The following is a 24,134-nucleotide window of genomic DNA, read 5'->3' on the forward strand; positions in this document are numbered from 1 at the left end:
TGATAGTGAGATAAAAAAAAAAAAAAAGCTATAGCCCAAAAAAAAAAAAAAATAATAAAAAGGATTGTGTGAAAGAGCTGGTAAGATATGTCCAGACCTGGTTGAGAGATTCCATGGTGAAGTAGATGCTGCTGCAGGCAGAGGACAGTGACAGGTATTGCTGTGACACTGCCTCCACCTCTGCCATGACGATATCGGTCTCCTCCACCTTCCTGGTCACCTCAGCAGCCTCTTTCTTCAAGTTCTCCAGCGTGGTGATGATGGTGTCATCATCTAGAATGCGGCCTTTAACCTCATTGAGGGCCTGTAGCAGCGATTTCTCCAGCTGACGCAGACGCAGCTGGAACTCGCCTACAAGAGACAGGAGGACAGTTGTTGATCGGCTTTATCATTTCACTGAATTCTTTTTCCACCTTGACTCAAGTCTAAATTATGTTGCATCACTGTCAGTGTTCACCGTCCTCATCAAACCCAGCTGTGCCCCGTCATTGTGTTAGCACATTTGCCATTTTCTGTCTCACCCTGCAGTTTGAGGAGGTCGGAGCGTTTCTCATCCACATCAGGCCTCTCAGCCTTTAGGACCTTGTTGAGACACTGGCTCTGAAGGCTGCTGCGTGTCACAGTGAAGTTTACAAATGTAACACGAGAACACAAGTCTGGTGGGAACTCGACCTGCATACAAAAGAGACACCACATAACAAAGATTAACCTTACTGTATAATAGATTTAATGAAAGCTAACTTTCTTTATAATATATTTTGTTAATAGACTTATACCTATTAAAATTGGTAAAATACTGTAATGATCTTACATTATCTATAAATAAAATCGAAATGATGAATCTACTCACCGTTGGGTCTCGTGTAGAAAGGAAGATGACGAATGAAGGTGACAGATCGATGTCCTGGTCTCCCAGGGTGATGAGGACACGTCCTCCAGTCCTGCGTACTTCTCTGTTCAGCACTGGGTTTAGGATGGGGTCGTAGCTTTCTACATCCTGAAGGGCAAAAAAAGAATACATTATAATAAATAAGCAAATCCGTGATGACTACGTGGGCCTTGGACAGAGACAGAAGCCGTTCATACCTGGACCAACAGTGGGTTTCCGAAGCGCAAGGCACTCTCCAGGTTCTTCCTGAAGGCATCATCCAGGAAACTGGTTCTGGTGATCTTGCGTTCTTTGTACTCATTCATTATGAACTCTGTGGCTTGGCCTGATGGATCGATGATTAGCGGGTACCTAGAGAGGGGAATGGTATAGAATAGATGAACATGGGAGGGGAAATCAACTCAAGGCTAATTAATACTAAGGAACGCTTAGTGTTTTCACAATAGTAATGAAATCTAAAAACATTGCCAGAAGAAGAGAAAGATACTGACCTGTTGTACCGGTTGAGCATGATGGCGTTCTCAGTGCAGAGGTCATCAGCTGGGAGAGAGTTGGCTTGCCAGCGAAGCCTCTCATCAGCATTGGACAGGTACTCAGTTCTGGCAATATCAGTACGGAACTGGGGGAAACAAATGTACATCCATGGGAGTTTAGAATAAAACATGTCTTCTGATATCAGATTAAAATAAAAATGCAAAATATGGTTGTGCACATAGTAGGGTATGTGGCAGAGGTCCTCAAAATGTGATAAGACATGTTTTAAAACGGTCAATAAAAACATCATATTAAAAGGCCTGATCCATAATTGGTCAACAGCATCTTTAAATTCACCAACAACTAAACTCACTAAGATGATATGAAAAACACAGAACAGCAGGAAGTTTCTACATCCATACTGGTAATGTGAGTGAAGCTTGGATTTGTAGGTGTGATGGACAAAAATGGCTTCAGAGCTTGAACTACCTGAATGTTGGCCTGCTGCAGGTGGTGAGACCAAGTAGTGAACAGGTTCTGCCTCATCTTTTGTTCAAAGTAGCCAGCATAGGTAATGAAAGCTGCAGAGAGTAGACAGTCTCCAGCGATGGTGGACATCTGGTTCTTGAAGGTCTCACTAGTCTTTTCCCAGCGGTCCCTTTCAGCTGACAGACTCTTCAGTAGGGCTGTGCTGCGATTCACCTGGGAGAAGAGAGCAAGAGTTCAGAAAAATGTGCTGCAAGATCCTTCAGTTTAAGATGGATTAAAAGAGAGATTCAGAAAGTTTGATGACCAGTTACCTTCGCCTCGACAGCGGCCAGGTCGGCCTTGATAGCCTGGGCCTCTGAGATGAGGATGGCGTATTCCTCCTTGTAGCGAGCGATGCTAGCCTCCAGGTCTCTGATCATCTGCTCCACCTCTTCTGCCTTTGTCTTGTTGTCCGTGGCGTCATCCTCAAGCTTCTGCAGTTCATTACGCAGAGGCTCCACGCGCTTCAGCATGTCCGCATAATTAAGCTAGGGGAGTGGAAGAACATGCTATACGTTAAAAGGAGTACCCTATTATTATCTTCCATTATCATATTGTTTAGGCTTCTTTACCTGAGCAATCGCCCATTTGACCATAGGTCCACAGGCCAGAGATGCCCTGTTGACTTGTTCGTAGTTGTAGCTTGGGTTGGAGAGATAGTTCTTCTTCATCTTCTCACGGATGGAGTCACTGGATAAAATAGAAACCGGCCAAGAAGTTAGAATATAGCAGGACTTTACTCAGACAAATACTCCAATGTGAAGTGTGGAACAATGATCATGAATCACAGGGAATGAAATAAGACATATTGCACAGGATCATTTAAATTTAGTTTGGAGAGGGGAAGGGGGGGCAATTTCTACCATCTTCACTGTGAGAAATGCAAAATCATGACAACAACCAAGGATATTGGTCATTGTTCCCATCAGCTAATTTAGCTACATTAACTGATAAGAATCCTAAAATCATTTTCGGATCACAGGTGCCACTTGATTAATATACTGATTAATATGATTTGTGCTTCCATTAAGGACTAGACAGACGTTCTGACACCGGTACCTCATTTCCTCAGAGGAAAAGTTGACTATGCTGCTGATGAAATTGTCACTGATAATAACGTGTCTGATTTTTTTCCAGTCATTGGTCTCCTCGCCAAGCATAACGCAGATAGACTCCAGGGCCAGCTTGACTGCAGCTGGGGGATTGGTCATAGCCCGCACTTCTACTAGGTGATGCCGCTTAATAGAACTCACCGCTAGTTAGGTGGAAGAAGGAATGCGTTTGAAAGAAAGTAGAAGTAAGAGGTGAGGGAGAAGGGGAGCATGTAGGGCAAAAGAAGGGAGCAATTTGAAACAGACTCAGGGGTTGAAAAGTCAGGGAGAAGACAGAGAGGGAGAGAGCTTTAGTGAACAATCAAAGTACAATACATTCTCTCTTATTTCACCTGATCTCTTCAGCAGAGAAGTTAACAATAGTTGGGATGAAGTTCTCCCTCATGATGATGGAACGGATCTGCTTCCAGTCAGTCGTGCTCTCTCCCAGGAGCAAGCAGATGGACTCGAGGGCCAGCTTCACGGCCGCGGGTGGATTGGCCATGGAACGCACCTCCACCAGGTGCTGCTTCTTAATGGACTTAACAGCTATCAACATCAGGTGAACAAGGATGTGGATTATGACAAGGAAGGGGCAGTGATGAAGGGAGGATGCAGGTAAAGATCAAGTTGTTAACTGGAAGTATTTATAACCTTGTAATAAAAAAAAAAAAAATGGAAAATGTTTGTACAGGGATGAACAATAAGTCACACAATATATCACTGTACCATTCTGAGCCTCAATAACAGCAGGCTCCACTTGGTCCAAGTCCTCTTTGACATTCAGCTGTTTGTCCTTGATCCGCTCCTGCTGCTTGTACACAGCTTCCTGGATCTCCTGGCTCATCACCTGGAATCACAATAGTAACAGTATAGTATAGTTTTGATTCAATCCAGACAAACAAGGCTAAAGGGATCACTTTACAACAAGTAAAAAAAAAAAAAACATGACCAAGGACTTAGGTTTGTCCCCAAAAAAAGAAAATTACTCTATTGTGATTTTTTTCTTTTCTTCGTCTTGAAGTGTTGTAAGTGTTAAATTCCTTCCTGTGTACCTTTTTCTTTTCCGCCTCCTGCTGGTCTTTGACCATCTTCTTCAGTTTGTCATTGGCAGCAGCGTTCTTTGCCTCCAACTCCTGGCTCTTGATTCTCAGGTCACGACGAAGCTCCTCCACCTTGATGAGAAGGCACAAGTACAATCAGGGAGTCAGACAAGAGAAAGCAGCGGTTGGAAAGTCTTTGGTTTTTTTAGAGACCCAACTCTTCTGGGGTTTTGAGAAATATGTGGAATAGGTGGCATATTAAATTAAATGTCAGTTACTTTACCTGATCGACAGTCTCCTTGATCTTGCGGAGACCAACATTAAGGTGCATCTGCTGCTCCTCCAACTCGCTGCGTTTCTCATTGAACAGGTTGGCATACTGGTTGATGAAGTCCAGGTAGTGGCGAGGAGTGATGGCCATCGTGTGGCCACCTCGCTTAGCCAGACGGTTGTTAGCCTGTGTATAGTTAAAAACAACATATGAAGTACACCACAATCATCTCATGAACCACCACTGAAAACTTGCAAGCATCCCTACCTGGTGAAGTGTCTGGTGTACAAACACACAGCCATTGACAATTGCCTCGCGGTGAGATGGTGGCTGGGGCAGCTTGTCATAGACGATGGGCATGTAGTCTGGCACCTTGTAGTTTGGTTTCTCCAGATCCATCTTGCTGGTGAACTCCTTACCCACCTGATAAAGGGCCTCTGTGGACCAATCTCCAAACCAGTTCAGCACACACCTAACACAAAGAAAAGTGTTCAGATAGCTAAGAAACTGCATCTTGTCATTTTAACATTGTAGTATCTATTCCCTGCTTGTGATGTAATAAATTAATTCATGCTCAGTGTTCAGCATGTGTCTCTATACCTGTTGAAGAGGGCAGGAGATGTGGCAGCCCTGTCCTTCAGGCCCTCTGATGAAGGGTTCATGGTGAAAACAACATGAAGGTTCCTGATAACCTGGCTGGTGAACCATTTGTACAGCTCCTCGTGTGTGTCAAGCATAAGGCCCTCTTTCTGGGCTCCCTCCTTACACTGAGTCATCAGGGTGGCATACTCATCTCCCTCAAACAGCCCAGGAACCTACGAAAAACAGGTAACATTAACATATTAGGAACCAGAAAATTAGGCACGCACAACCCAAATAGATGTTTTATCTCAGAACACTAAAGGCAGTGTTGTCATTTGATGTACAATGAGTTGTACTGATGTACGACGGATCACGATGGCGGCAAGTTACCTCTCCGTTGGCCAGCAGTGTGTTCATTCTCTCAAGGAAACCAGAATCCAACACGTTGGACTCATCCATGATGAAGGCAATCTTCTCGTTCTTACAACCTGAGCGACGCAGCACTGTACGCAGGTCCTCATCAAAGTCCTCTCCAGTGTATTTTCTGTGAACCTGAAAACACAAAAAAAGATAAATACAGACAGGTAATTGTAGTGATATGGCTGCACATATCTTCATGTGTTGTACCAACCTTGATCTGGTATACACTAAGTCCGTTCATCCAGGCTACGAAGCGAGACAGCGTAGTCTTTCCTGCTCCACTCACACCGATCAACAGCAGATGGCCCTGAGGCTGCCGGAAGATTCTGGAGGAGGAAATGCAATTTTAAAATGTACTCCAAAACAATTATTTCAGACCTGAATATTTCTACACCAACAGCAGATGAGAAGTCAATGTGCTCAGAGGCTGATACTCACCGGTCAATTCTGAGGACGTGGTCCAGGACCTCATTGAAGAGCACCAGAGGGACGTCCAGCTCCTCTTCATAGAAGACCTTCAGACGGGCCTTCACATAGTCCCTCAGCTCTTCCTGTTCCACTGGGATGTAGTCCTGCATCCACAAACAATACGCTCAGTAAAAATAGAACTCTAACTGCTGAAGACTTGAGGTCAATTCTCAATATTTCAGCATCATTACCAAAGCAGGAATATCACAGCATGGTCAACCGGTTTCTGGTTTACCTTGGAGAGCCAGTTGCTGTAGAGGATAGGCCTGTTGAGACCCTTCTCCTTATCAATGTTGGGAAAGTGTTTGAGAGCAACCATGTCAATGTTTTCATCTGTCCATCTTCTCTCTTCGTCATCAACCAGCCTGGAAAAAGGTGGAAGACGAGTAACATTATCACCAATATTATCATTATTTTAATACTTGTCTTAGGTGGCACTTCAGATTAATCAGTTAATAAAAACCAACACATCCATATCTAGACCACTGATTATACAATACTCTACAGACTGCACACAAAACTCCCTAAAAACTCTATCAGAATAGATAAGAATAGCCACTTCTTCAGCTTCCCAGAAACATGCGCTCACCTGTCCTGGAAGAGACGGAGCGCTTCATGGGCCCAGATGCGAATGAGCCCCTCCACAGGCAGAGTTTCAAGTGGCCGCAGGGCCTCGAAGATACCCCTAACCCAGCGGGTCATCTCTCTGGGAGAGTAGATGTAGTGAGGTTGGGTGTCCTGGGTGAACCGCTCCTGAATGGAAAAAGGATGGAAATAAGATATGCGAACAAATTAGTAATGGTGTGAATAAAAGGACTGAAACATTATCAATAAAACATACGTCTTATCTCTCATTTGTATACTAGTTTCATGTGACTATATTAAGTAAACTTGATGTTTACATATTTGATTTTTATATAGATATTTAGTAATCTCCTTTACCTGAGACATGGTGTAGAATTCAACCATAGCAGCAGTAAGAGGCTCAGCATAGGTACGTAGAGAGGGGATGAGGCGCAGCATGGCACGGTTGAAGGTTCCATAAATCTGAGTTAGAGAGGCTGGGCCTGGATAGTCCACATACACCACAGGAACATGACGCAGGAACCTAGAAACAGTAGACCACAACATGCAACAACTTGTCATATGCAATGCTCATTCCTTTTTTTCTGGTAATCATAGTTTTCAATTCTATTATTGTTCTAATAAGTCCGGGCACTGTACCTGTGTGTGAGAGGCTTTCTGCCAGGGTCAGTGGGAGGATTACAAGCGCCAACAAACTGGATCCTCTCCAATTTGACCCAAGTCTGGTCTGAGGTGCGGTAGAAACCTCCATGTTCCACCATCTGCAAAGAAAACACAACACAGGAGCCTTTCACATATAAGGAGGGATACCAAATGTTATGCACACTTCAATGTCTGATAAAATACAGACAGGGTGTTGCTGCAAAATGGAACAAGGTAAAATAAAATAGTAGTTTGTAAACAATGGATCATACCTGTCTGAGGAAAGAGATGACTCTCTGTGTGCCGTACTTGTCCATGTCTGGCAGATTGATCTCATCACAGAACAACACCAGCCACTTGCCCAGCTGGACAGGGGCAAGGACCACACCGTTGGGGGTACGGCGGTACTCACAGTAATGATCAAAGGTCTTCAGCAGCAGCTCTGGGGTGGTGGCACTGGAGAAGTTCAGACCCACAACCTGGTAGAGAGTAGGACAAACATTTGGAAATTGCAAATGTTGACGATTACAAAATATTTTCATCATTTTAACCCAGTTTATTTATACTCATTCAGTAGATTAGGATATGTTAAAATCCAATAGACATAATTAAGTTTAAATAAAATGTTAAGGAGAAGAGCTTTCTGTTAAAATTCCTATAGTGATGTAGAATTATTACAATTCATCAGTTTCACGTTCAGGTTAAACAGATTTTTAAGGTTTAGAATACACTTCCAGTGTCTCACCTCCATATCAGGCAAGGCTCTGAGGGCGCTAAACAGAGTCATAGTCTTTCCAGAGCCGGGAGGTCCACACAGCACCAGTGGTTTGTGCTCTGCCAGCCATGTGTAAAGCAAAGCCTCATGGCGAACAGTGTCCAGAGTGGGAACCACAACATCGGGGGATGCCACTTTGTGGGTCTCTACCTCAATCTGGGGAACCTTGCCCTGCCAGGACTGCCATTCACCAGAGATGCACACCTGCACAACGCAATGAAAAAACAATGCAATGGTTATTCTGAAATTACAAGACTGCAGTAGTTCTGGTTTGCTTTCAGTGACTTGCAGATACAGAGAATCAAACATTTTCTTTAAAATTGACCCACGAGAACAATCAATATCGGTTTTAACACTAAGAGGCTGTACCTCATAGTCAATGATAGGGACATTGGGAGCAGACGGGAGGGGTACAGTGGTGATGCGACGGATGTATTCTCCAAGCTCAGCCCTCATCTTCAATCGTCCGTCACCAGAGAAGGACCACAGCACAGCGTAGATCAGATACCTCTGTAGAGAGATACAGCCACAAAATGTATCAGCTTTAAGAAAAAGCATGTATTTTTGCAGTGATTAAGTTCCAAGTTCATATAACGAGAATAAGACATGTATGATTCTTATGTGGAGAGCAGAACATTACCTGCATGTATCTTTCCAGCTGATCAATGGGCATGGGGAAGTCAGGATGGTTGTTGTTGTAGAGCGCCACATTACGGCAGGCCTGGTGCAGCATTGAGAACAGGGAACCCAAGCAGCGCAGTCGGGTGAAGTCCATGATGTGCTCCATCTTGGAGGCATGCTCTAAGGCCTTGATCACCAGGCCTGTGGAAGTGAAGTAAGGCTGCAGGACAGCTGCAGTATCACGCTGAATCTAGAGTAGAACATGCAATAGGACGTCAGTTAAGACAAAATGTCATATAATATTCTTCTTGAATGAACTGCTGCTATTTACCTGGTTTTGTATTTCCTTTAATTACCTGTAACATTGGTGATGCAGTCTCTTCCTCGTCTTCTGTGCCCTTCCTCTGGCGCTGAGCTTCATCCTCTCCCTCGTCCAATGGGATGCTGCGAATGCGAGCCAGGAAGTGGTTGAAGATCATGTCGGTGCTGAGGACATCCTCACTGAACCAGACCATACCACAGCGAGAGACAGTGGCCAAGGTGGCGTACTTCAGGTCCTGTACTTCAAACATTACACGCACCTTGAGAGAGAGGGAATAATTCCAGGTTAATACAACTTATACTATAATGAGAAAACAACAGACAAGAGTGTTTGAAGTGCTATGCTCTTACATTTGGTGGCAAACTGAGACGCTCTCCATTGGGAAGGGTCAGCAGCTTGTTGTCATCCAGGACCGAGTTAAGATTTTCAACCCACTCAGGGTCAACGTCACCATCGAAAATAATCCACTGACGCTTTTGCAGTTCACCTCGAACATTGTCAATAATCCTAAAATTGAAAGAAACAATATTTTACAACAGTTATTTTTAAAGAGTCTTGTTTAGCAAGATAAAGCTGAACTGAGTTGATTTATACCCTTAACAATGAAATGTGTTACAGAACTGACTTTCTGAGGATGTGTGTGAACAAGCCATCTGTCCATTCACGGGTGTTGGGGTCGAGGGTTCCATACAGGTGGTCCTTGCTGATGGCCTTGGGGTCAATGATGTGGGCCACACCCTCAACACCCTCCAGCCTCTCCAGGGCCTTGAGCAGCACCCTCCATGCCATGGTCTTCCCACTACCAGAAGGTCCCACCATCATCAAACCGTGGTTGATCTGTGTGATTTGGAACAGCTGGAGCACCTGCAAGAGGATGAATGACAACGTTTCAGAAAATTTGAGTAACTACTTACAATGCAAGCATCTTAAATACTTTTTTACCCTAGCAATGTTGGAGACTTCTGTGTCTCTAGGAGATAGCAGGGCTGCATAACTCAGTATGTGTGGGCACACTCAATAAGATACAGTATATATTGACTCAGTTTAGCTACATACCTTCTCCACCCAGTTGCTGCCCACATCGTCACCGTCTCCGTAGGTGAGATACATCTCCGCGCAGACTTTCTTCAGCTCCTCCCTCAGCGCAGTCATCTCTCCACGCATGTACTGGACTCCAGGGAAGACATCTGACAGCAGGCTGAACAGCAGAGGGATGTCCTCCGCCACCAGCTTGGGAACCATCGTCTCGCACACACTCTGGATCAGGATCTACAGAAACAAGACATTCAAGCTCCTCAAATCTCTAGATTTGATTCTAAAAACTAATTTGCCAATTCAATAAAACAATACAGAAAAAGCAAGTTCCACAATTTCAAATTGTCTGTACCTCCTGTTCGGGAAGGTTCTCAGCGATGTCATTCTCATCAACAACCTCTCCGCGCTCGAGCTTCTCCCTTTTGATCTTCTGGATGCGCTCACGCTTGACATTACCAGCGCTGATCAGCACGCTCTTGAGAGCTCGGAGGCCGAAATCGTAGTGACTCTGGGATGACAGCTGCTCATCACACAGTCTGAAACGGATGAATGGGATAAATTCAGAGAAGAAAGACATCTCAAATTTCTCTCAAACTATGTACATTTTTCTTAAAAAGTACATACTTGAAGAAGGGCACAATCTTCTTGGCCAGGATCTCGGCTGTGCGGAAACCTTGAGAGTAGAGCATGACCTGGGCGATGAGCTGGCGGTCGGGCTTGGTCATGGCCAAACTGCGAAACAGCTTCTTCAGATTGTCTGGCAGGTTGGAGCGGCCAGCGTAGCCAGGGTTCATGGTAATGAAGATGGCCATGTCTGGACTGACCTTTACCTGCTTGTTCAGGAGCTCTGTGGTGACTGGCACACCTGAGGGGTGAGAGATGTGTAGTTATTTACCAAGCAGTTCTCATGTAAAATTTTAAAAATGGTGTTGACAGACTGATTGGCTGTATCTCATCTGAATTGTATGCTTTAAACATTTTACTCTGCAGTGCTCTTTTTTAGTAAGCTATTCTGTTGAATTGCCTCTCTCTTTCTTGGCAATTGGTGCTCATGGATACTAAGTTGAATCACAACATTTTCTTTAATAAAGTGTAGTCTCCTTCCATATCATGACACCTAAGTTTCCACACATATTATACATACTCCTGTCTCTGTTGGGGTTGCTGTGCTCCCTTAAGGCCACCTGGATGTACTGGACCTGCTGGGATACGGCAGAGAGCATTCTCTCCTCCAGACGATTGAACTCGTCGAAGCAGCCCCATGCTCCCACCTGGCACAGACCCACGAAGATACGACCCATGGCCTAAAAAAAAAAGGGGTCAACAAAAGAGATTTGTAAGTTAAATGGACAACATGAGAAACCGGTAAATACTATTTATGGTTGTTGTTGATGTCCTGTCTAAAATAGCCTAGGAATGAAGAATCTGTGTGCAGTTATGTACCTGGAAGTCAAATGTCTCATCACAGTTGAAGACCAGGACGAAGCGGCCAAGCTGGTGACCAAGAGCTTTCACTGACTCAGTCTTTCCTGTGCCAGCAGGACCTAGATGGAAGACAAACTCAGTGAAGTTGATCGTTTTATATGTAAACCTGTAATTTTCTTAAAAATCTAAATCTCCATTTCTTATGAGTACAAAAAAAACAAACTTCCATACCAAATGGTGACCCTCCAAGGCGGGCCTCCAGAGCCTGGGTCATGGTCAGATAGCAGCGGTCTGTCAGAGGTGTCTGGACGAGCTTGTCCTGGACACCCAAGTACTCAAAGCCATAGTTAAACTTGGCATTGGCCATCTGAATGGACAGCTGTTGCAGGACATCTGTCTGCTTGGGGTCAAAATAGAAGCGCATCTGGCTGAGCCACTCAAAGGACTTGGGGTTGTCGATCTTATTCTTGATTAGAGACCTGGTCACATCACGTTGGTGCACCAGCTCGGTGATCTAAGATGGAGCAGAAGAAGGATTTCAGACACACTTTCCATTGGACAACATCTTTTTAAATGTACTTTTAAAAAAAAAAAAAAAAAAAATTATTAATAATAATAATAATAATAATAATAATAATAATAATAATAATAATAATAATAATATTCTAACCAGGTGCTCCAGTTTCCTCCTGCGGAGTGGAGGCTGCTCCATCAGCACGGTGTCAGCCAACACGTTAAGGGTGGCCTGCACATTTGACAGCACTCCCTGCATTAGGTTAATGTCCCCACCACCAGAGATGGTGGTCAAGGCATAATCAATGTTCTCAGACCAGGCGATCTGAGTGGATAGGACCACCAGCTGGGCCTGTGATGAGACGAAACAGATAAAAGGAAATTAAATCAACACATTGCCCGATTTCCATATAAGTTTAAATGTGTGTAGAATAAGTGCTCCTAAAACCAACCTGGTAACGATCAATCCAGTTGATGTACTGGCTCAGGTCAATGGCGGCACCTTTGTTGAAGGATGTGACCTCTGTGACAGACTCCGCCAACAGCTTGGCCAGCGTCACCCTCATCTCTTTCTCCACCAGCGTCAGCCACTCGTTGATCTTGGGGTGCTCTGTGATGGAGACTGGTGTCTTGTAGTGAATCTCCTCACCCTCGCGGGAAGAGATTCCCAGCACCACAGTGTTGTCCTCGTTGAGCAAGATGCTGGAAACACCTGCAAACATCTTCTTGAAGTGCTTCTGCAGTTTGGCCACATTCTTGCTGTTGCCAATGATTTCGAGCAGGTCCTCGTCTCCCACAAAGTAAAACCTGGAGAGAAAAAGAAAAGTGTGATGGATCAATTAAGGATAGTTAATAAATGAAAGTATTGATCAGTGAAAGGATTTCTGAATATTCAACATAACTATGAACGTCTAAGCTATGTGATTTGTATGCACATATAAAACCCATATAACCGTCTTACCTTGGGAATGAGGATCTCTCTCTCTCCAAGTATTCTCCAAGGGCTTTCTGGATTTTTCCCAGAAGGTCAGCCAGTCGCTCCAGAGACCTCTGCACTCCCTGTATGTTCAGCACATCCATCACTAAAGGAGACTTTGTCACCTTCTTCATCAGGGCCAAGAACTCTGTGCTAATACTGTGGAATAAACAGAGACATATTAGTAAGTTCTAGTAGAAAATATTGGAATTTATAAATAAATTCTGGTTTGGTAAAATAGAGTGGAAAAATAAGGGTCCTTCATTTACCTCTGGAATCTCTGGGTTTCTACAGGCAGCAGATGTTTGATGTCAGCACTGCCAGTGAAGATGCCTTCCAGATAGACCCAGCGACGCTGGACGTCAATCCAAACATCAAACAGAGCCATGATGCGATTCAGCTTGTCCTCCCAGCTCAGGGCATCTTCCTCAAACACCTTGTGAAAAAAAGAAAAAGAAAAAGAAGAGCACGGTGTTGATGCAGCCATTAAAACTTAAGTCAAGTCTTAGCGAACACAACATGTAATTGGGTTTACCTTGTAGTATGGAGACAATTTCATGGCAGACACACTGTTGATATGTTCTTTGACCTTGTTGAAGAGGTCATCCCAGCCTCTAATTAGACGACACTTGTTCTGGTAGTTCACCAGGTCGAGCTCATACGAGTTCCACACTTCACGAATCTGAGGGCCAAAACCACAGAATTGTTATTAGTAGGTCTACAAACCAGAGTACTTTATAATCATTTGGATTGGAATCTGTAGATTAGTGGCCTCCTATGAGCATCACAACTACATTGCATCATCTCTTAAAGGCCCTGTCTCTTCACCTGTTTGAGGAACTCCTCCAAAGCCATCTCTCCCTGGGCTACGAGAAGGACGTCCTTCACCACCATCTCGTTCCTCTGCAGATCCACGTCCCAGATCTGTCCCAGGGTCAGCTCTGACGGGACCCAGTTTACATGCAAACGCTTCATCAGCTGCTTCCAGTGGCGGTCCTTCAGAGCCTCTGATTTCAGCTCAATCACCAACATGTTAACCTGGTGTGTGAAAGGAATAGGTAGAGCATTTAATAACCCATTTTTAAGTTTTATTCTGAGTCAAAATGTCTGCTGAGTAGAATAAACTAGCTGTCTGACCTTCAGGTATCCTTTAAGCAGCCTCTGGACAAACTCGTAGGAAGCATACTGTCTCAGTCTTGCTTGGAAGTTCTTCAGCTGGTTCAGAAGACCATCCAGACTCTGGCGAAGCTACAGACACACAACACAAGAATAGTTATATGCTAAGAATTTTTTTAAAGAAACCGTAGAAATTGAATTATCTGAATGATTATTGTGGATTTGTTACCTTGCGAGGCTGTACAGACACCCACGGCTGCTCTTTCATCTGGTCGATCTGCTCCCAGACCTTTGACAGCTCGGACCAAACCTCCTTCAGGTCATGCAGCTCCTCCAGTGCCACCTATAAGTTTCCACAAAGACACAAATTAGTCCAAAGAAAGCTGTAACTTGTGCATAGTGGGTTAAAAAATTACTCCTATTTCAAATTAGTGTCCGTTAGATGTTTGTGAGATACTTGCTGCATTTTACTTGGTCTTTAACTGGTGATTTAAAAATGCTTTTATGTGAATGTTTGCTGGCATTACCTGCACCCTCTCCTCACTGCCGCTGAGAAGGCCAGTGTCGGTGAGCTCCAGAGCTTCTTTTGCTCGGGCACACTTCTCTCTTTCAACCTTCAGACGGCCAAAGTTGCCCTCATAGATCGTCAGAGACTGAAGAGCCTCCTCTGGACGCAGGTTACCCTGTTGAAACACATTATCCGTTAGGCATCAATAAAGCCAAATGATTTAGTTTAAAAAGATTTGATGAGGTTATTTCACAACAGTAAATGCTTCAACTGCTAATGGTATTCTAATTTAACATTAGCGGTCATCAATTCAATCAGAATCCATCTAGGGGTGATTGTACTGTATTTCAAATTTAATTTCAATCCATTTCTCTTACAGCAACTGGTTTGGTCTTCTCCCAGTCATTGAGCAAGTCGGTGGTGCGGTTTTCCACAGCTTTGTCCTCCTGGACAATCTTCATCTGCAGGTTGGCCACCTGCTGCTGGATAGCGGTATCCTTGCGCTTCATTATGTCACTGAAGGCCCCCCATTCACCTTCGATGTTGTCAATGTAGAGCCAAGATGGAGGGAACTGGAATCTTTGCTTCTCCAGCAAACGCTGTCCATTACGGAACAACTATGGATGAAAGGAGGGAGAATCTGATTAGAACCCTAAACTGTTTTTAATGAAGCATGCAGTGAAGCAAAAGAATGAAGAAAAAAAAAATAATTGAATGAATGTTTTAGAGTACTTACATCCACATTTTTCTCAAACTGTTTGATCTTGCGCTTCAACGTCTGGACATATGTTATGAAGTTGACGGCATCTGAAGTGCTAGCCGTGTCCACAGAATGTTGCTCCAGTTCTTGACGGGACTATTGTGGAAACAAAAACAAAAAGAAAGGTGATAAGAAAAAAAAGAAATCCAGTTCATAGAATAATCTTCTGATCAGTGTCTCTTGGAAGTCAATGTTACTAAACTGGGCGAAAGAACAATTTCTCAATCATATTATGTCTTACCTTGGAGATCTGGGAATGGAAGTCCTGCATGTTTTGGCCAAGCATCTGGCCAAACTTGCTGAGCACTTCTTTGTGCCAGGAGTCGTACTTCAAGTTCACCTTGGACTGCACCTGTTGTCAGGGACAAATACGAACATTTGATAATAAGACAAAGACATAGAAAAGGAAATTCATTGTAGAAGATGGAGCAGTAGAACATATATTACAAACAAAAAATATGCATTGTAATGAAACTAATTTGCACAAATAAGGGGGTTTAAGTAAAAGATTTCACACTTAAAATAATGTTGTGCCTTAAAATAATGGTTAAAAAAAAGAAAGATTTTATCTAAAATCTTGTTTTGATAACCATTACATGTAATCTCTTAACATGAACACCTGAAGCTGTCACAAATTATTACCTTGCCATAGTCGATGACCACAGGTCCAAACTCTTTCCGTGTCTCTGCATTGTCAAAGGTTCCACGTGCTTTGCGGATCTGGACCAGCAAGGCCTGCCACTTGGTGAGGTCTTCACCCAGACGGTTGTAGATGTTCTCGGCTTGCATGTCCCACAAGCACTGGTACTGCAGCCACACCTGCACAGGGGCGGCAAAGAAAAGAGATGGATACTCAATCTAAATGTACATGAAAGTGTATTTTATGCATGTTTATGATATAAAAACATGGTCGAAGAAGTACAAAAGAAAACCGTAGTTTGGCATTTAATTTCTTTAAATTTGGTCCTCAAACCCCTAAACCTAAGATATGATAACACAATGTAGATGACTCTTACCTTGACATACTGCTCCACCTCACTGACAATGTCTTCGACTGCATTGTAGGCCTCCTCTAAGCCTGCAGGGCCATCTGGCATCCTGGTCAGGGCATTTCTGTAGAACTTCTCTTCCTCCGACAGCTCATAGTGGACTCCCACCTGGTGAGGAAGGACACATTTACTTAGATCAAGGCAACAGCACAAGTGCAATAAGACACAACATCAATTCTTCTCTCAATGCATCGTATTTTAACTAAAATAAACCAGAGCTTATTTTATATTTGGTAGATACAGCCATTCATTCATTCTCATCATGACTTTCTGCAGTAGGAATTAAAGTCCTCCTACTCAAATTGTTCAAACATCCCTTACCTGGTATCTCTGGCTCTGAATCCTGGGAAGAGAAAGGATGACCATCTTCCAGGCAAACATCTCCTGGTAGAGCTTGTAGCGACAATCTTCAATCGGTGGGTTCAGGTAGATCACCTGGTTAGTAATCCTCAGCTCATGGACAACATTCTGGGAAAATAAAAGATCAGAATAGTTTGTTATAACAGAGAGTGAGCTGTGTCCAGAAATCAAAAGATTTCCCTGGGTTTTTATTAGAAATATTTAATCATTAAAATGAAACATGGCATAAGACAACACAGTCACTACAGTCACAATACCTTGATCCTGGGCTCCCCTCCAGGTTTGTGGCTCACTTGTGGAGCCTCTGTGTCCATGTCCACATCAGCTTTGTCCTCTACCTGGCCACGGAGCACCTGGGTCCAAGCCTTAAGGCCAGCCTGCAGACGCACTCCCAGGATACGTTCAATCTATGAAACATAACAAAAACCATTTCTGAAACCATTCAGACCAACCTTATGTAAAAAGAAACAAAAAGTTAAAATGTTCAGGTCATTTCCATTTGGACTCAAACAAACAGTCACAATCCAACTGAACACAAAGAACAAATAATCCTTGTATTGCTTTGTGGTGCCAACCTCAATGTCGAGCTTGTTGACCCAGATGGGCAGGTTGGAATAGGAGTGGAGATTGAGGTCGTCAACAGCCTTCTGGACTCGGTTGAGGATGTCAGAGAAGGTCTTGTTCTCGAACATGCAGGTCTCCAAAGAGCGAACCTCAAGATCTATTTTCTCCTCAATCAGTAGGAGGTCGTCCACCTGGAAACAACATACAACAAAAACATTAGACTATTAGGGGGCAATTCAACAATAGCACTTGTTTCATTCTAAAATGACACTGAGGAGAGTCTGTACTTATGTACGTAACCCTTTTATAGTGACACACTGACCTTTTCCTGGAAGTTGAAGACTGTCTCAGCCAGCCTCTGAACATAGGGATCCAGCTTGTAGGACTCCCAGACCAGAGTGATGCCTTCAGTAACGAGAGCCTGAACCTCTTTCTTAAGCCCAGCCACCAGAAGGGAGATGGAGGACCTCTCTTCCACCTTCTCACAAGTGCGCTCGTAGGTGCGCACACTCTCGATCAAAGAGATGGCAAATGGGTACAGCTGGTTAGCTTGGTGGGCTTTGTTGACGATGGCCAAAGGAACACGGAAGCTCAACCACTTGAGGTTGCGGACCTCTTTGGACAAGGTGATGATCTCTGGGAGGAAGTTGACTTTAAGCTTGAGCATGTTTCCAGTACGTCCACGGGCACGAGTACTCTCAATTGTGAAGATGCGGCCAGACACGCCAAGGTTACGCTGCTGCACCTGATTTACAACAGAAAGGAGTAACAAATATTAAGAAACAGAAAAAGAGTTGACAAAACAATGAAAACATGCATTGTAAGAGGCAAAAACTCGAACATTTTTCAAATATTGGATGAAAAGTGCTACATTATATCAATGTCTATATTCAGCTTCATACCTTGCGAGCCCAGTCATCAAATATCTCTTGAGTATTGAGTTTTGCCCTGAAGCTATCTCCATCCTGCTTCAGCTTCAGCCCCTCCACATGGTTCTCCCAGCCTTTTCCCAGAACATCCTCCACTCTCTTCATATACGCAGTCAGCTGACGGTCGATCTGCTTGGCCCAGATGATGGAGCCAGACACAGGTGGCAGGTCTCGGACATGGCTCATCTTACAGGCCTGGCTCTGAGGGTACTGCACTTTGAACTTGTCATGCAGTGACTCAATGTCATCTTTCACACGCTGGATGAGCTGCGTCTGGTACTCGCGAATGGCACCGCGGATGTGGGGACGCACAAAGAGAGCATTGAAGCGGGAGAAGATGCGAAACATCTCGTTGGCGTTCTTGGCGGTTCCCAGCTGATCACGCAGCCGGGCAGTGATACGGGTCTCCACGCGGTCAATGCGTTCATCGTAACGCTTCATGGCGGCTTCCCAGGCTTCCATGCCTTCCTTGGACACATCCAGACCATCGACCTCTTTGACATTCTCATATGCCAGGTTCACCTCCTCGATAGCATTGGCATCAGCAGCATCAAAGAGAACTCCAGCTACCTTCATATCTTGAGGCTCAACTGTCTCTCCAGGGGCATGTTGTGGCACAGCAGAAACCTGAAGACAAAAAGTTAAATAAATAAATAAATAAATAAATAAATAAAGAAAATCTCAATCAAGTGTGGACAAAACTAGATAATTCCATTTTTGTCAGGATCTACAGGAAAACAACATTAAGACATGCTTGCCAGTTTAAGCATGTCCATTACAGATGCTGATGGTACTTCACCTGAGGCCTCAGCACACGGACGATGACAGCCCTCAACTGCTCGTGCTGTCTTCTGAAACGTCTCATGTGATCCAGACGTGATTGGAGCTTCCTGTGAGCTGGGCTCAAGCGCCACACCATCTTCAAGTTCTCCTCTCTCTTTCTCTTCACAATGTCCCTCAAAAGCACCTGCAGTTTCTCATACTCATCCTCCCAGGTCTGGAACACCTCGAAGCATGCCACCATCACCTGCAAATTGATGTTAAAAGGACATTTAGGAAGACGTATCATTTTTTGTGTGTACTTACACCCCAGGCAGAGTAGCTTCTGTTTAAGACAGACAGTAGCTAATGGGGCTCTTAATAAAAACACACTTCTTAGGGAATAATAAAGGGTTGGTTTTAGTTTATGCTAGAGACCAAACCACACCAACCTTTTCAAATTCCTCATAGGCAACATGCATGAGCTTCCTGGTGCCCAACACCTTGAGGAGCTGGGAGCTCAAGTCCCTGGAGATGGCCTCTACGAGACGCAGGGCTCTCTGGATAGGGTACTTGGTGTTCCTAATCTTTTTCAAGTGAGTGAATATGGCCATCAGGGCCTGGCGGATCTTATCAAGCTCTGAAGCAGAGAGTAGGTCGTTGAGAGGGAAGTCCTTCATCAGAGGATTGTAGTCATTGACTGTTTCTACAGCCTGTTTCAGACCTGTCAGAAGTAGAAAGGATAAACAATGAATCATACTGTATAAACAATACTGCCAGAAAAGGCAGCAGACGTGAAACAAGACTAGGGTTGGGTATCGTTTAGATTTCTTCCGATACCGCTGCTAAGACGATACTTTTAAAACGATGCCCGTGCCTAAACCAATACTTCAAAAATATTTGTGTATATATATGATATAGATATATAGATACAGACAGACAGACAGACAGTCAGACAGTCAGATCTAAAAAAAAGAGCACAAAACAACAGTCGGCAACATTTAAGAATAGCTTATCTATTGGTAAGGTCATATGGTCAAAATTAAATGATTTACAATAACTTATTTCATCAATAAAATTGCTGGTTAACGACAAAAACAACCACTAGATGGGAAAAGGGGATTTTACAATAACTTTGTAATGCACCACGAGGCTGGTGAGACAAGTTTTAAGTAAATATTCTGTCTGTGTTGTTTTTGTTTTGACAACGGCAACTGTTGGAATCCTCTACAGTGAAATACGGTCACACTTTACACCGTTTGGCTGTCAGCATTTTAACCGTGTTTAATCCAGCTGCTAGCTAACGGTAGACTAACGTTACCTGCTGCCAAGTGTAATGTTAACTAGCGTCACATGCAGCGATGTTTCCGCTTGCCTCGAACTTCCGTTTCGGAGCATCAGAGGGCAGCGCAGGCATTTAAAGGGTAACTACCATTTTTTTCAACCTGGACCCTATTTTCCTATGCTTTTGTGTCTAAGTGACTGATGGGAACAACAAATCTTTGAAATTAGTCCAGTATTAAGCAAGATCGCTGCAGTCGGCAGCGGGGAAATAAGCTACAATGCAAGTTAAAAGGGCAATTGTCCAACTTGTATTTACCTTCACAAAAGTGCTAGTTAAATGGAGTCTGGTGGGTTTAGCGCTAGCGACTTCAGAGCTGTTTCTGGTTAAACAGAACGGTCTCAAAGAGGTTTTAAAGGTCTATCTCTGAAGGGATCCTTTCCATAATGTTGTAAGACACTTAGAATATTAATCTGAGCCTGTCAGTGGCAAAAAGAGCACATTTGTGAAGGTAAATACAAGCTGGACAATTGCCCTATTAACTTACATTGTAGCTTGTTTCGCAGTTGCTGACTGCAGCAATCTCACTTAATACTGGACCAATGTCAAAGATTGTTGTTCCCATCAGTCACTTAGACACAAAAACATAGGAAAATAGGGTCCAGGTTGGAAAAAAAAACAAAAAAATAAACAGTAGTTACCCTTTAAGTGGGACCGAAATGAGGCACCGAAATCCGCGTTGCTATTCGGTCCGGTAGATACCAGTCGTTAAGGCACCGGTGTCGTATTAGCAACTGATCTCGGTACCAAACCTAAACAAGACCAGGACAATTTTGTTTCAACGTGTTGTCACTCACCAGTGTCTGTGTCAAAGCTGACAGTAGCATGGAAACGTTTGCCGTGTTTGAGGATATCCAGTGTGAGCAGAACCTCGGGGCTCTCTCTCTTCTCCTGGATCCTGTTGAGTGCTCTCTCCAGATTCAGCCAGAAACTGATCTCCTGCAGGGCTGTGCCGGAAGCTGGGTCACGATCAAGCTTTGTCACCTGATAAAGGGTGGGTGGAGGAGACAAATAAACCCAGTGGTGAGTTATAAAAAAAAAAATAAAAAAATAAAAATAAAAAACACAACAACTTTCCATATACCCGTTATGAAATTTGAAAAACAAATATGGGAAAGCCTTTTACCTTTTGGATCTCCCTAATCCAGCGGTTGACTCCAGATTGCAGCTGGTTAAGGAAGGTTGGGTCCTCCACTTTGTCCCCAAAGTCTGTGACCTTGGGCTTCTCCCCGCGCTCATAGCACTGCTTGGCGATGTTTGTGATGATGGGGTGGATGAGCAGGCTGATCTCAGGAATCTCAATGTTCTGCTGCAGGTGGAGAAGGCCCATCTCCAGCTCAGCAATCTTTTTCTCCACTGATGGAGCCATCTTATCCCCATCTCTAGAAGGTTAGGACAGAGATGATATTGCAGATGAATTCTCCCATCAAAGTTACATTATTTCTCTATGCAGAATTCATGATCCAGTTTACTTGATGAAAGGTTTTTATCTAAACACAAGACACATTTTGAGGATTACCGGTCTGCCTTGCCAGACTCGCGGATGTAGGACTTGAAGAAAGGAGCGACAGCATTGCTGATGAAAGAATGGAGTGTCTCGTAGGGAGAGTCCTCACTCAAGGTCAGAACTCGAACTTGGGTTGATATGGGCTTGTCTGCATCAATGACGATTGCTCTCTTGATGAAAGCCAAGCTGCAGGGAAGAACATTCAGTTGAGAATTAACAGAACTTAAGTAGAAACTGTGTAGAAGTGATATACAGTAAATAAAAAGTTCTCTTTTGGAGTACAGGTAAATATATACAGAAAGGGAGACTTTTATAGTTTTAGTGGTGACATCACAGAATTGCATGGCTGAAAAGAAGACCTCTGTTCAGTGCATTAGATGCATCATTTACCTGTTGGACTTTATCCCGTAGTGTATGTCAGTGCTGATATTATAAGTAATGCATTCCTTCTCCTCCTCTCCTTCATCTCCAACATCCTCTGTGTGAAGAATAAATAAAAAATAAGTCTTACCTGAACAAGTTATCAACTCAAAAAATAATATAATATTCTTCACATTGCCGATTTTAATCAAGCAGTAAGGACTGATTGCTCAAGGCCAACAAAATTAATCTGCCGCTATTGATGGTAAAAAAAATAAATGATTTGGATGCTAGACAGGAGTCGAGTTTATCAGAATATAATGAGCCATGTCACAGTAGGATGACAATCTGACAGCCATCCCTCCATCTGTGTCCCCACCCTTCTTTGTTGTTCATGGCATGTAGGAAAAGAAACCACACCTTGTGCATTGCAGCATCAGTATTTTCAGTGCAAGAAAATGGACAGAATCCAAAAGCTGCAGGCTTAGACTCAGTGGCTCGTCATGTGCTGTATCAAGGGATCAATGTTCAGCACTCATAAAACATAAGGAAGGGGCAAGCGGCTCTGAAGCTCAGGATTAATTCGCCTGGAGAAGACTGAAGATACTGTGTTCATTGACACAAACTGTTTCACATGATAAACCCCCAAAAAGGTGCACACAACATGACTTGCAGTTATAACAAAGAATTAATTCTCTTTGAATGTTCAATGATTTTGGAGTTTCTCTTTTTAAATTCGGGCTTGTGTTGTTATAAGCACTGTGGCACAGTCATTTGTCAACAAGTAACTTGCATTCAATTCTACACTATCATAGCACAAATTATTAAATATGTATTAACTGCTGCCTAAAATGAAAGCAAACATTTGGGCACCTTCATTGGAGTGTGCTGTGTTGTCATTGGCTCGGTTATATCTTGCCCACCTATTGTGGCGAAGTTGCCTTAAAATTTAACATGGATTGAGAAAGCAAGCTACGTTAACATTGCTGTCAAATAGGCTAATACTAACGCTCATACAAAGTCAACTAAGCGAACACCGGTTAAAGCCATTTTGTTGGAGACGAAATTAACAGCCAACGTTAATGCAGACTCATTGCGTTACGTTAGCACTGTACAAATTAGTAATAGTCCCGTTATTCAAATCATGTTGTTAGCTAGCTAGCTGACCACTTATTGCTAAATGTACCTTTAAGTGCACTTCTCTCTACCAGGATGGTGTGCACTTGGGGATCGGCCAGAAATTTCTTCATCTGCTCCACTGCGCTCTTCTCCTCCAGGGCGGTTTCCAGTGCGGCCGGGGCATCGCCGCCATCTTCCAGGAGCAGCGGTACCAATTTCCTCATGTGCTTCTGCAGCACCGATGTATCAGCGACCGTCTGAACGGCCGACACCTCCATGGTGCCGGAGTTTTCCTCCGTCCCCCCACCGTCAGACATTCTTTGAAGCGGTCAACAACGACCAGTAGCGGTGTGAAAGTGAACAAAGAAACGTTATGTCGCTATCTGCAGTGTCTACCGAGCTGCTCAGAGACTGACTGCCGCTGTCAAAACGCCGCATCAGTGGACGTCAGGTTTATTTGTGCAATGGATTGTGGTACTTGTCGTTTAAGAGGTTGGGTAAATCACTGGACTATACATGCTGAAAACTACAATACCCACAATGCAATCGAATAAATATTGTTTTCTCTTTTCTTCTTTTAACCGTGTATGACAGATAGGGGGAGAAAGGGAGTTGCCTCCAATGATGCAGCTATAATGATCTTTAGCTACAACAATACACATTTTACAACAGTTAATATGAACAAAGTGATAAACCTTTAATAATGGTTTTACTAATTCAGTAATAATACACTTATATTTGCCTTAACATAATTACAACTTCTGTCACAATTTGACTGCCATTAGCATTAGTTCACTTTTTGCAGACACATGCTATCAGGAATGAATGCTATTAATGCATGAATTTGTTATGCATCTTATAAAAGGTTGTTCATTGCTTCTACATATTTTACCCAAACATCCAACCCATCCAGAATAAAAGAGCACCTGGAGCTTGAACTTGAGTCAGCTGAGAAAGCAGACCAACAAAGGCCAAAAAAGCTTGCAGAAATGTACTAGATTTGAAATACTGAAATTGAAGACCTCTAAAATCTAAATAAAGATGTGAGGATAAAACTTTGCCTATTGACAGTGGAAAGCCCACATTTCCATAGAATCCAGC

At 43.5% G+C, this 24,134-nt stretch overlaps 1 protein-coding gene across 1 annotated transcript in view; it reads right to left on the reverse strand.

Annotated features, from left to right (window-relative positions):
* dync1h1 (dynein, cytoplasmic 1, heavy chain 1) overlaps positions 1–23,461 on the reverse strand; it is a 29,711-nt gene extending 6,250 nt beyond the window's left edge. Inside the window, exons 1-60 of the mRNA XM_078277296.1 lie at positions 23,101–23,461; positions 21,945–22,032; positions 21,567–21,740; positions 21,174–21,429; positions 20,845–21,031; positions 19,158–19,429; positions 18,746–18,973; positions 17,920–18,573; positions 17,340–17,762; positions 17,029–17,208; positions 16,711–16,860; positions 16,415–16,561; positions 16,061–16,201; positions 15,687–15,863; positions 15,286–15,396; positions 15,021–15,140; positions 14,662–14,901; positions 14,304–14,459; positions 14,006–14,119; positions 13,798–13,908; positions 13,489–13,698; positions 13,196–13,342; positions 12,930–13,096; positions 12,646–12,819; positions 12,137–12,491; positions 11,842–12,036; positions 11,403–11,685; positions 11,190–11,290; positions 10,891–11,050; positions 10,371–10,611; positions 10,099–10,282; positions 9,768–9,980; positions 9,337–9,575; positions 9,062–9,218; positions 8,746–8,970; positions 8,409–8,639; positions 8,138–8,278; positions 7,739–7,972; positions 7,266–7,472; positions 6,991–7,112; positions 6,709–6,874; positions 6,356–6,519; positions 6,002–6,131; positions 5,737–5,870; positions 5,510–5,624; positions 5,269–5,430; positions 4,897–5,111; positions 4,564–4,768; positions 4,309–4,482; positions 4,038–4,157; positions 3,712–3,832; positions 3,336–3,531; positions 2,464–2,581; positions 2,164–2,379; positions 1,853–2,065; positions 1,381–1,508; positions 1,087–1,240; positions 851–997; positions 522–672; positions 98–351 (exon numbers count right to left, since the gene is read on the reverse strand). Coding sequence (XP_078133422.1) covers positions 98–351; positions 522–672; positions 851–997; positions 1,087–1,240; positions 1,381–1,508; positions 1,853–2,065; positions 2,164–2,379; positions 2,464–2,581; positions 3,336–3,531; positions 3,712–3,832; positions 4,038–4,157; positions 4,309–4,482; positions 4,564–4,768; positions 4,897–5,111; positions 5,269–5,430; positions 5,510–5,624; positions 5,737–5,870; positions 6,002–6,131; positions 6,356–6,519; positions 6,709–6,874; positions 6,991–7,112; positions 7,266–7,472; positions 7,739–7,972; positions 8,138–8,278; positions 8,409–8,639; positions 8,746–8,970; positions 9,062–9,218; positions 9,337–9,575; positions 9,768–9,980; positions 10,099–10,282; positions 10,371–10,611; positions 10,891–11,050; positions 11,190–11,290; positions 11,403–11,685; positions 11,842–12,036; positions 12,137–12,491; positions 12,646–12,819; positions 12,930–13,096; positions 13,196–13,342; positions 13,489–13,698; positions 13,798–13,908; positions 14,006–14,119; positions 14,304–14,459; positions 14,662–14,901; positions 15,021–15,140; positions 15,286–15,396; positions 15,687–15,863; positions 16,061–16,201; positions 16,415–16,561; positions 16,711–16,860; positions 17,029–17,208; positions 17,340–17,762; positions 17,920–18,573; positions 18,746–18,973; positions 19,158–19,429; positions 20,845–21,031; positions 21,174–21,429; positions 21,567–21,740; positions 21,945–22,032; positions 23,101–23,350 — 11,448 coding nt within the window. The 5' untranslated portion in view covers positions 23,351–23,461. The remainder of the gene's footprint in view (positions 1–97; positions 352–521; positions 673–850; positions 998–1,086; positions 1,241–1,380; positions 1,509–1,852; positions 2,066–2,163; positions 2,380–2,463; positions 2,582–3,335; positions 3,532–3,711; positions 3,833–4,037; positions 4,158–4,308; positions 4,483–4,563; positions 4,769–4,896; positions 5,112–5,268; positions 5,431–5,509; positions 5,625–5,736; positions 5,871–6,001; positions 6,132–6,355; positions 6,520–6,708; positions 6,875–6,990; positions 7,113–7,265; positions 7,473–7,738; positions 7,973–8,137; positions 8,279–8,408; positions 8,640–8,745; positions 8,971–9,061; positions 9,219–9,336; positions 9,576–9,767; positions 9,981–10,098; positions 10,283–10,370; positions 10,612–10,890; positions 11,051–11,189; positions 11,291–11,402; positions 11,686–11,841; positions 12,037–12,136; positions 12,492–12,645; positions 12,820–12,929; positions 13,097–13,195; positions 13,343–13,488; positions 13,699–13,797; positions 13,909–14,005; positions 14,120–14,303; positions 14,460–14,661; positions 14,902–15,020; positions 15,141–15,285; positions 15,397–15,686; positions 15,864–16,060; positions 16,202–16,414; positions 16,562–16,710; positions 16,861–17,028; positions 17,209–17,339; positions 17,763–17,919; positions 18,574–18,745; positions 18,974–19,157; positions 19,430–20,844; positions 21,032–21,173; positions 21,430–21,566; positions 21,741–21,944; positions 22,033–23,100) is intronic.
* Between the last annotated feature and the right edge of the window lie 673 nt (positions 23,462–24,134).

The sequence above is a fragment of the Sander vitreus genome, chromosome 20 (assembly GCF_031162955.1).
Source record: "Sander vitreus isolate 19-12246 chromosome 20, sanVit1, whole genome shotgun sequence".
Taxonomy (NCBI): domain Eukaryota; kingdom Metazoa; phylum Chordata; class Actinopteri; order Perciformes; family Percidae; genus Sander; species Sander vitreus.